Consider the following 12,436-nt stretch of genomic DNA (forward strand, 5'->3'; position numbering starts at 1 on the left):
GGCCCAGAGTGCTAGGGGGGGGGGGGGGGGACGACTCTCTGTACCTTCATTCTTCTCCGTGGGAAAGGGATAATTTTCTTTCACTCAAGTGTGCCGTGTGTGCCAAAGGAAACACTGGAGCCACTGGGTTAGTGGCCAAACGTAAAGTCTTTACTGATAGAAAAGTTATGTGAAAATAAATCCACAGCACCAGAGGCTTTTTTCTTTTTTGTAACAGTCTCTTTTCCCTCTATCTGTGTAGAAATATCTAACCCAAGGCTAGGGAAACGTCCACCCTCCAGGGCTTGGGGAAAAGTAGAATTCCCAGTGGGCAGGTATCCTTCAGATGGGCAGGACACCCCTTTCAAAACTAAAAAAGAAAAAATAGAAAGTCACTGTCTCTGCACAGAGACAGTCTCTCCAAGGGTGTGAAGACTCCTGATGGGGGTCCTCAAAGTTCTTACTCACATTTTGTTGATGTTCCAGTAATCTTGTTATTTTAGACAAATCCCTGATGGGATGGATGCCAGCTGGAGCAAGCAGCTCCAAAAATCCCTCTCATGGGTGGGAAGAGGGACAGCTAAATACTTCCTCTCAGATCTTCCAACAAAATTCTTCTCCAAAAACTAAAGTAAACACTGGAGTTTTTCCTTGCATTTGGGTCACCACCTCTAAAGGCCAGGCCTTCCCTATCCCTGGACGCTTCAAGCACAGGGTTCCCCGTTCCCTCCATCCAGGAGAGGCCCAGATGACTCACAAGGCTCCTACAAATTAAAGTCTTTCAAAAAGCCCAAATTTTCCTGGGATGCTGACCCTTACCCATCAGGGAGTGGACAGGCAGGGCAGATCACAGAATACCAGCAGGGCTTCCTGGAGTCCTAAGAACAGGCCCAAAAATCCAACTTAGGCAAGGGCTCCAACACACCTCCACTAACTTCAAAATCAGCTCCCACTGTCCCCAGAGCTCTCAGGAGAGAGCTGCTTAAAGCAACTCTCAAAGAGGATGGCCATTCCCGCTCCCTCAAAGGGAAGGGCTGTGGAGAAGGGTGCCTCCCCTATTCTCTAACCTATACTGAGTATCTGAACCAGGAAATACCTAGGGCTTAATGGTAACAGAACTGGAGTGTCCATTACATATATTTTCACCATGAAAGTATTTGAGAAAAAGGAACAAGGATTGAACACATGCAATATATCAATTTAACTTTATTAAAAGTTAAATTGAAATGTCCTTGGCTGTTAGAGGAGACAGAAATCATCAGATTTTGCTGCTGAAGTGGCATATGGCTAAGTCACACACAAAAAGCAGGTCTGGATCAGGCATTCTCTTTGCAAGTGATTCTGTGAGTATATTAACTTCTTTTTCCGGCGCTGCTGTGCACTTCACTTGCTTAAGACATTTTTTATATGGAATATATTTACATTTGGTATAAACCCAGAAATGGGACAAGAATTGTTGATAAGTAGAGTGAAGTTTAGTCTAGTTTTTCACAACATGCTATTTTTTTTTTTAGGAAGGCTATGAAACTGATATCAAACTTTTGAGCATCATATGAACTGAACTGGGCAGTAGCAATGGGGGTTGTAGGTGGTACAGTAACGCAGACACATCTGAGTGGGATGCAGCTTGAGTTTTCAGAGCTGGTATATGCAGTGGCAGAAAGGTTATTACTGTGTGACTGGAGGATGAGAGGGGTGCTTCATACTAGTTAACACAAAGTGCTAAATTCTGAAACTAGAATCTGGAGAAGAAGAAATTGGCTCTTGATTTTTGCTTATTCTCATCAAAATCTCAGATTACAAAGAGGTCAATATTCAAAGGCATTTAGCTGAATAACTTGCATATTATCCAGCTACATGCCAACTTTTGAATATTCCTAGCAATTAACCATTCAAATTTTAGCTGTATAAAGTAGGGTGCATTTCAGGGGCATACTCTGACAGAGTTGAAATAGCTGAATAACTTATTTGGCTAACTCCGACATCTGGAATTAGCGAATATGTCACTCAGCTATGACAAGGGCAAGCCAATACAACATCAGCACGTAAAAAAGGTGTGTGCAAACTGGGCACATGTTTTTTGAATGCACACACATCCACCTGTCCTGGGCGCTCAATGCAATAGGCAAATGAGCTGCTGCACTAAAAGGGATGTGCAATGGGTAATTTGTGTGTCCCTAGCACTCTGCATTTGGCATCCAGGAGAAGTCGCTGTGCATCTAGAACAGCCTGGCTGTTCCTGATTGGTTCTTTCACTGACATGTGACAATGAATGGACCAATTGGCAGGAAGTGAAGGAGTGAATAGATTAATATCAAGTGCCAGACATTTTTTTGTTAAACCCTTCAGCGGGACATATTTCTGCTTTTTCTGGTTCCTCTCATTTCGTATTGCTAGGATACTAATAGGAGGAATCACAGAAAGCATGTTTTTTTTTTTTTGTTGTTTTTATTCATCAGCCCTTGAGCGCCGCATGCTTTAATGCCTGCTCCCAGGCAGGCGTTAAATTTGCAGCATTAAAATGGGCGCCATGGCCGCGTGGCAATTTTTTGCATTGGGGGGGTAATAGCTAATAGCCTCATCAATATGAGTTTACATGGGAAGAGCGCTATTAACTACACGCTCGTTTGGACGCGCGTTTTGGACACGCTAATCCCCTTATTTCATGAGGGGTTTTGGACGTGCGTCCAAAACGCATGTCCAAGTGTGTGTAAACTACTTAAAAAAGCTCTGAAAGGCAATATACTTTTAAGATGGAACTAGGTTCAAACTAATTGCAAATTCAATGATGAAGGAACCCTCTTTCCTGTTTTTCTTAAACTTATCAAAGGCAGTGATTAATGGCCATCATAATAGGCATCATTGTGTGATAAAGTGTACCTTTGTCATTCTGCCTTATGCATAATCATAGGTCAGTCCATATTTTTAAGTGTTTTTGTTGCTTAATTCACCCCAGTGATATACTCCAAATTTCTAGCAAAAATCTTGTGTTACACCAATATGAGAATTCACTATATTGCTGTTCTATGCCCGACATTGCACAATGTTTCGGACTAGCATAGAGTCCTTCTTCAAGGGCGTAATCTGCGTTGCAAGAGAAACCCATGATTACACTTTACATTCAATATTAGCAAAATAACTACATACAGCGTTCTACTCACATATTCCACAGCATGGCGTATCTTGGCTTTTTTGTTAGCTTTCTTTTCCAGTAGTGAAACCCCTGCGGTTTTAATGTCCCGCGGAAATTACATCATTGCTACGTCACAAGGAATACCATTCAATGGCATTATTTAAACCTGATGGCGCTACTGTACCCAACCTGAAGATCCATTGTTGTTCCTTTAAATTTAAATGAAAATTTGGATCTCCCCCGCGTAAACTACGAGGGCCCACGTCTATAACTCGCCATTTTAATTGCTGGAACGAGTGTTCTTGTTCCATGCAATGGACTACCATAGGTGCCGGGATCTTTTTTGTTGTAATGCAACCACTGCTCTATGTGTGCCCAAACCATTGAAGGCACTGAATGGACAGATAAGTCGGGTCTTACGTACAAAATGTGTCAATCGACCAATTGTATGTCCACAAACGTGATTTACTTAATTATTTGTCCGTGTGACTTATATTACATTGGACGAACTAAACGACAAATCCGAACACGGTTAACAGAACACCGGAGTTGCATTACAACAAAAAAGATCGCAGCACCTATGGTAGTCCATTGCATGGAACAAGAACACTCGTTCCAGCAATTAAAATGGCGAGTTATAGCGTGGTCCCTCGTAGTTTACGCGGGGGTGATCCAAATTTTCATTTAAATTTAAAGGAACAACAATGGATCTTCAGGTTGGGTACAGTAGCGCCATCAGGATTAAATAATGCCATTGAATGGTATTCCTTGTGATGTAGCAATGATGTCATTTCCGCGGGACATTTAAACCGCAGGGGTTTCACTACTGGAAAAGAAAGCTAACAAAAACGCCAAAATACGCCATGCTATGGAATATGTGAGTAGAACGCTGTACGTAGTTATTTTGCTAATATTGAATGTAAAGTGTAATCATGGGTTTCTCTTGCAACGCAGATTACGCCCTTGAAGAAGGACTCGATGCTAGTCCGAAACATTGTGCAATGTCGGGCATAGAACAGCAATATAGTGAATTCTCATATTGCTGATAATTTGAGGGCATCAAGCTCAAAGTCGATGGTGGTTAAGAAGAAGTAATAACATCGTATTATCCAGATAAGTTTGGTTCATAATTTTAAACATAAGTAACCTTGAATTGGTGTAACACAAGATTATTGCTAGAAATTTGGAGTATATCACTGGGGTGAATTAAGCAACAAAAACACTTAAAAATATGGACTGACCTATGATTATGCATAAGGCAGAGTGACAAAGGTACACTTTACCACACAATGATGCCTATTATGATGGTCATTAATCACTGCATTTGATAAGTTTAAGAAAAACAGGAAAGAGGGTTCCTTCATCATTGAATTTGCAAGTGTGTGTAAAGCCATGCACTCAGCAGAGCGCACTATATTACATGAGCCTGAATGTGAGCAGGAGGATATTCAAAGTTATCCAGGAACAGGCTCCTGGGTAAATGTAACAACTGGCAATATTCAAAGAATATTCAAATCGTACCATTTAGGTTTTAAAGTTATCCTGGTATGTTTAACCAGATAACCTTATCTGAAGATATTCGGTGTCAGGTGATTCATTTATCGCACTGAATATCTGGTATAACTGATCTGGCTAACTTTAGCTGCATATGCTAACCCTTGTAGGCTTTTTTAAATATTAGTCTCAGTGTCCACAGGTATTTTAAGAAAATAATTTTATAACAGCTTGCATAAATGTTAAGGCAATTATCTGCATGTTTCACATGTTTCAAAGGCAAAGTACGTGCAAACTTTCTGTTTAAAATTTATCAACCCAAAACTACCTGCACACAATTACAACTCCTAGATTGTGTACAGATGTTTTGGGGGACATTTTCACATATGCTTTTGAAAATGCAAAAGTATGTGCACAAGCTCAACCCCTCCCTCAACCTGCTTTCAGAATACCTATGTTCACTGTGGGGAAACTTTCATGCATACAGGCCATACTCATAAGTTTATCCACATATTGGGCAAACAATTTTCAAAAAGGCCATTTCCACTGTTTTATCCATGGAGATGATTTTGAAAATGACCCTGTCCTGTTTGCACACAAGTTTACCAGGATTGAGCACATAAGTGCATTTTGAAAATTAATGTAACTTCTGTGCATATCTGTGGCACAAGTTATGGGAGATCTTTGAAATTATCCTCAAAATACACATGCGCTTATTCGCTATTAAACTCAGATATTTTCTACCACAGTCATATTTTTTTTTTTAATTCTTTATTTATAACTTTTTAGACATTACAAATCAAAAGATTCATAACAGAAATCGCAGATGTCACACAACTAATAAAGAAACTTACAAAATAACCAATAAAAAGGAACATTTTCATATGACTTCTTACAGAAAAAACCCTTGAGGGCTTCCAGTTAAGATGGCGGCATGATCGCGACACTCTGAAGACCTCTGCAAAAATTTCTTTACTTTACTTTTCTTGAGAAAAGTGCAATTATGCCTCCCAAACATAAAGGAAAGGTGAGGGTCTTTCCGATGGAACCGCTACCCTCGCCTTTTCAACAAGAAATTGTTCGCTTTCTCTCTGCACCTACCCGTCCAGGAGCTGAGGAACCCTCTGAGCGAAGAGGCGAGGGAGAGCCTCTTGCGTTCCTGGAGGAAGCGTCACTGAGTCCAGATCAAAGGAGGCCGCCGGCGCAGAGAGATGACGGAGGAGACGCTGATGCTGACCCGGGAAGTGTTTCTGTTTCCGGGGACGCTCTCGTGCTGGAGGGGAGTAATGACCCCGAGACGCTGAGGATAACATCAACGACGGCTGCGGGTAGCACCGGCGAACCCGCAGGAGGAGTGGAGGTAGCAGCGGGAGAATTGATGGTGCCGGTACAACAAGCCGGAGGAATCACTGCCGACCTTCCACCATGCGTTGAAGCAGGTAGGGGAGAAAGCAGCGATATCAGTACTCTCGGAGGTGCCTTCCCCCCTTCCCTCCCTAGTCCTGCTGTTGTGACCCTACAAGGACTCTGGGATTTGGTTGTGGGTTTTAGGTTGGAGATGAAAAATGCCTATCAAACATTAAACCAAGCCAACGTTAAACAACTTCAAGAGTTGTCTGCTATGGATCTTAAACTGACTGAGATAAACAGGAGGGTTGCTTTACTTGAACAGGAAGATCAAAAGACAAAAGAATTTAAAGCTGTGGTTGCCAAAGATCGTTTGAGATTGGATAGATGAATGGAGTCACTCGAAAATAATTTCAAAAGTTTAAATCTTCGTTTATTGAATTTTCCTCGTATCGCAGGAGAGACTCCAGAGTCATAATTTAATATAATTTAATTTGCCCTGTATTAAATCTATTCCCAAAATTACCAAATAGCCTCAAAGCTTAAAATAACACCCCCTTTCTTCCTACAGCACCGAGTCTAGGGAGAATGGCTGCCACTACTTCCACACCATGGCGTGCCCGGGACAGCATGGGCGCTCCCGGCAGCCATCTTGCATCCGGGGTAACCTAGGGCACACGTGCCTAGGGGGCAGGGCGTGCACCTGCCCCCTTCTTGTACGTGTCATGGCGGGAACCTCAGGGGCATCCCCACCGCATTAAATCATCCGCTTACAATACTTAAGCTCAGCTGACCATCCAAGCTATGGGTTAGGTGATCTCGGTACCTGCATCTTGGGGGCCATGTGGCACCTAGGGCTATCCGCTCCTCGGAGAGCCATATTTACCTTCCTTCCAGTGAGCTTCATCACCGTTCCTCGGACAACCCTTCAGCGCACCTGTTCCGGGTCTCCTCAGTGCCTACTCTACAACTGGCTTCCTCTGACTCTGAGTGAGTACTGGACCTATTCTTCTTTCATCATGTAGATTCTCGGGTTCCCCTCTCTGCAGACCACTACTGGATCCATACAGTCTTGTGCAACCATTACCACCGGCATCCGGCCTATCCCGCACTGCGGACCACTACCAGAAACCATTAGCACAAATCTCATCTAGAGGAAGTATCTCCCGGATTACCCCGATCACAAGAACTTGGAATATCTAATCCATGCTCAGAGACTTAACCACCGTCAAGCTTATTGGTCACTATTCTTCAACCGGTTCAATTTCCTGCTTAAATATCGTCCTGCTGATAAGAATGTCCGGGCAGATGCACTTTCACACTCTTTTACTCCTGAAGATGTTCCAGACGAGTCATGTCACATTACTGACCCCGAGAAGATAATGCTGGCTGCTACCCATTCAGTTCCCACAGGCAAAATAGTGGTTCCTCAGACGCTAAGAAAGAAGCTGCTGCATTGGGCCTACGACTCGTTAGCAGGCCATCCAGGACAAGCCCGTGCTCTCGCTACTCTACAGCGATATTATTGGTGGCCGTCTATGAAAAAGGACATCCAAATTTACATGGAGTCCTGCGCTACTGCGCTTGGAAAAAACCTCCTGCTGGTCACCCCTGGGGCCTTCTTCAGCCATTGCCTATTCCTGATGAACCATGAACACACATTGCGACTGACTTCGTTGTCGATTTGCCACCATCTAATGGAAACAATACCCTCTGGGTCACGGTGGACAATTTCTCAGAAATGGCACACTTCATGGCCCTGTCTGGACTGCCAACTGCCCCAGAACTTGCTAAACTATTTGTGCAGCATATTTTCCGCCTACATGGCATGCTAAAGACATCATAACAGACAGAGGTGTTCAGTTCACCGCCAAGTTCTGGAGGGTGCTGTTGTAAATTCGACATCTCATTAGATCTGACATCCGCATATCACCCCCAATCTAATGGACAAATGGAGGGAATGAACAGAACCCTTAAACAGTTCACCCGGGCCTATGTCAACTCTAGACAGAAAGATTGGGTGGAGTTACTACCCTGGGCTGAGTTTGCCTTGCACTCACATCCGGCATCCACTACTGGATATAGTCCATTTCAGATCGTTTATGTCCGTCAGTCACTTCCACCACTTCCTATACCATTATCTGGTACATCACCCACTGCTCAAGCTACAGCTGATGAGATCCACCAACTCTGGACTCAAACCAAGGAGCTTTTATGTAAAGCAAGACAACAGGCCAAAATATATTATGATGCTCATCAAGCAGCTCCCCAGTTTAAGCCAGGAGATAAGGTATGGCTCAGTACCAAATACATTCGGCTCAAGCTGCCTTCGATTCGATTTGCTCCATGGTACATTGGACCCTTCATCATCCTTCATCACCTGGGAGCCTTAACTTACAGCTTGAAGCTGCCACCCTTGATGAAAATACACAATGCTTTCCACGTTTCTCTCCTGAAACCACTCATCCTCTCAGAGTTCTCTCGCAAAACGCCTGACCTACAACCTCTTGATGTTGACGAGGACATCGCATACAAAGTGGATGACATCCTGGATGTACGTAAAAGAGGAAAGCATTGGGAATATCTCATTTCCTGGGAGGGATACGGACCAGAAGAGAACTGCTGGGAGCCTGCCGTTAACATATTGGACAAAGATATGCTACATCGGTTTCCCCTCACTCATCCTAGGAAGCCGAAACCCCCTGGGAGGGGCTCTAAGAAGGGGGGCACTGTTGCGCCCATCGGTCGCAGACGGCTGTGACCTTTGTTGCTTACCTCCTTTCTTCCTACAGCAGAGTCTAGGGGAGTATGGCCATCACTGCTACCACACGCCGACCTCCATGGCATGCCCGGGATGGTGTGGGCATTCTCGGCAGCCATCTTGCATCCAGGGTAACCTAGGGCATGCACGCGCGTGCCTGCCCCCTTCTTGTACACATCATGGCGGGAACGTAGGGGGCGTCCCCACCGCATGACGTCATCCGCTTACAATACTTAAGCTCAGCTGACCATCCAAGCTACGAGTAAGCAAGGATACCTATCCTGCTTAATTCCGCCATTCTGGGACTTCGTCGCACTGTTCCTGACTAGGTGATCTCGGTACCTGCTCCTCGGGGGCCTTGTCGCACCTAGGGCTATCCGCTCCTCGGAGAGCCATCTTTACCTGTCTCACCTTCCTTCCAGTGAGCTTCATCACCGTTCCTCGGACGACCCTCCAGCGCACCTGTTCCGGGTCTCCTCAGTGCATGCTCTACAACTGGCTTCTTCTGACTCTGAGTCAGTACTGGACCTACTCTTCCTTCATCGTGTGGATTCTCGGGTTACCCTGCTCTGCGGACAACTACCAGATCCATACAGTCTTGTGCAACCATTACCACCGGCGTCCGGCTTACCCCACCCTGCGGACCACTACCGGAGATCGCCAGCACAAAGCTTCATCAAGAGAAGGTACTCCCCGGGTTACCCTGCACTGCGAGCCACTACCGGATCTGTATTATCTTGTGCAACTTCCAGCTTCAGTCTCCGGCCTATCCTGCACTGCGGACCACTACCGGAGAAGCCTGCTTGCAGGCTATTTACTTGGACTGAGTATATTAACCCGCTCCTCGGGTTATTCTTGCTGCATAATAAAGCTATTACCTCTGCTGTCTATCTCTGCTGAGATCCCGCCTGTCGTGGTGAGTCCTTACAGGGCTCCTCCCTGTGGGTGGAGTCATCTCTTCCATGACCCAAGGGCTACTGCCTAGTTTAACACACAGAACGTAACACTTACAGAAACAAATAATGCTTTCTCCTTGTTTTTGTTTCTGTTGTAGTCTTCAAAAAACCTCAATCATAAATATGCCCCGTGTCTTCTAAATCATTTTGGTAAATGAGAAAATTACGAGGAAATTAGAATTAAATAAAGACATGCTTCTTTTAGCTTGATTCTTTCTTAAAATGCTGTACCTTTTAAATAAAAACTATAAATTCAAAATGCTTGTGAGAGGTCAAGAAAGGGTCAAGGTGCTCTGTTATTTTAAGTTTCTTTCAAATCAGGGAACCCAGAAGCCATTTCTGGGCAGCTAATCATCTCCCTAGGCTTCTTGTGTGCTGCCTCTCCGCTTTTAAAGCTATTACTTCAGCTTCTTCTCCTGACTTCGCTCTGCAGGGCTGATGGAAAATAACGTGAGCATTTTAGCCAGAGAAGAAAAGCAAGCCAAAAATGTTCTTGCACTGTACCTGGTCAAACCTCTTCCAGAATATACCGAGTGATAATATGCACTGCTCTCCTTAATGCCAATCCCATAATAATGGTACCTAGAAAACAATAGCAAAAAAAAGGGTTTATAACGTATGTGTCTGTGTGTGCTGTCACATGGAGAAGAGTGAAAAGTAAACAGAACATCATCACAGTCCTTTTTATCACATGGAAATAAAGTGTAATAAACAGAAACACAAAAATAAGGCAATACCTTTTACTGGACTAAGAAAAGGGTGAATTTTAAAAGCCTGGTATGCGCCATTAATTAGAGGATTTGCGAATAAGTCAGGTTTGTGTGAGCCGACCATATTTTTAAAAGTGTCCAGACACGTGTAAATGCCGTAGCATGCATATCTCACAACTTTCCAAAAAGTGGCGGGATGTGGGTGTGGCCTGGTTGGGGCATGGGCGTATTGTGGCCTCGTCAAGAGATGTGCGCACAACTACTTATGCTCCCCGATGTGTGCCGAGGTTACATGCCGCGTAACTTTACTTCTGCTATGGATGGCGTGTAAGTTATAGAAGAAAAAGATTGAGCCATTTCAGAGGAGTTTAAAGGGTCTGGGGTAACTTGGCGGAGTACAGGTTATTAAACCAGGAGGGTCTGGAAGACCTAGCTGTTAACTGAGCAAACTGAAGACTGAACTGGTAAACTGGAAATGATGTTGGCATGTGACCCTTTTAAAATCCCATGATTTCCGCGGGAAGAAGCGAGATTTTTGCTCGCCTACTTAAAATTAGGCGCACATGTGAGCGCGGCCAGGCTATTTTATATACATGCACTTGTATTTGAGCACAAATTATAAAATAACTGTGTCCCTGGGTGTGGGCCGATGTACGCACGCCAGTGTGTGCGTGTGCGCCCATTCGAAAATTACTATCTCATATTTCTTGATAGTGAACTGTTCTGTAAGAGTGACAAAGCCATCATGAGCCACCTCCCAAATCCCTCCTCCCACCAAAAAAAAGAGCATAGATGACAAGGAATTGCTTGCTCTATTTCCCTTTATGCTAAAAAAAAAAACCCCAACATTCTGAGTTTGCAGGAAGTGTCATATTTTACTTCTTTGAATTATTTTTTGTGAGGATTAAGGCATTTTCATATTTATTTATTTATTTATTTATTTATTTAAACAGTTTTTATATACCGTTGATTAGACAAAAGTCCATCTCTACGGTTCACATTCTATACATCAATTAACATTAACATAAAGTTCCTGTTCACTGTACACCGACGTGATATCTCTGATGAGCGGCGGTATATAAAAAACTATAAATAAAATAAATAAATAAATAAATAAATAAAAATAGAGAGAAAGGAAAAAAATTACAATTTCTCATAAATATAAAATTCACTAAAAGACAGTAATTATTTAATTAAAACTTCTAAAATTGCCATCTAAATACGAATTATAAAATCCCAAGAGTTTATAAAATTATAAATTACAGACAAATTAAAAAGTAGAAATAGATAAGATAAAAGGTGATGCCCTTAAAGAGATTCCCATTGCTTACATGGGAACACTACCATTTATTACCACTACCACTATTACCACAATTACAGTTTTGCTGAAGATTTTGATTTCTACTTCATTTTTTTTTTTTTTAAACTATGGGGCCAATATATATCTTAACCCATGCAAGGCTGACTTAGCAAAACAGTGCATTTATCACATGCTATATGTAGATAAATTACATGTGATATGTATTTAATTATGCAGTTTATCAAAAATCATTAACTACACCTGTCTGAGGTGTAATTCATTTTTTTGCAATATTGTCCGTGAAACAAATATTATGCATTATTTATCTATGCCTGAATAAGTAATGGAATGATTTGCATAATTATACATTTCATTGCCTATTTTTTGCATACATGTACCAATTTTTGCAAACTCAAAATAGCACAATTAGTCTCTCTCTTCTACAAAGCTTTGCAGTCACCCTGTATTCAACATGAATACAGCTATATATATAGCTCTGGAACAGGGATTTGCAATTAAACTGGGATACTCGCCATTGGGATAGAATATGGAAAAAAGCTCATAAAATTTTATTATGTGCCCGACGAGTCAAGGTGATGGTTAAGCTTCTCCACCGGGCGTATCGCTATCCTCTTTTCTATTCCAGGTTTAAACCCACCTCCTCAGGCCTATGTGGCAGGGATGTGGAGGAGCGGGGTCTTTCATGCACGTTTGGTGGACTTGCACCTTTATCACTTCTTTTTGGCAACAGGTCGA

The 12,436-nt window shown here is 42.9% G+C and overlaps 1 protein-coding gene across 2 annotated transcripts in view; it reads right to left on the minus strand.

Moving 5' to 3' along the window:
• RFX6 (regulatory factor X6) overlaps positions 1-12,436 on the minus strand; it is a 277,346-nt gene that overhangs the window by 195,557 nt on the left and 69,353 nt on the right. For both annotated transcript variants that reach the window (XM_029596443.1, XM_029596442.1), the window contains exon 5: positions 10,175-10,252. In XM_029596443.1, coding sequence (XP_029452303.1) covers positions 10,175-10,252 — 78 coding nt within the window. The remainder of the gene's footprint in view (positions 1-10,174; positions 10,253-12,436) is intronic.

The sequence above is a fragment of the Rhinatrema bivittatum genome, chromosome 3 (genome assembly GCF_901001135.1).
Source record: "Rhinatrema bivittatum chromosome 3, aRhiBiv1.1, whole genome shotgun sequence".
Lineage (NCBI taxonomy): Eukaryota > Metazoa > Chordata > Amphibia > Gymnophiona > Rhinatrematidae > Rhinatrema > Rhinatrema bivittatum.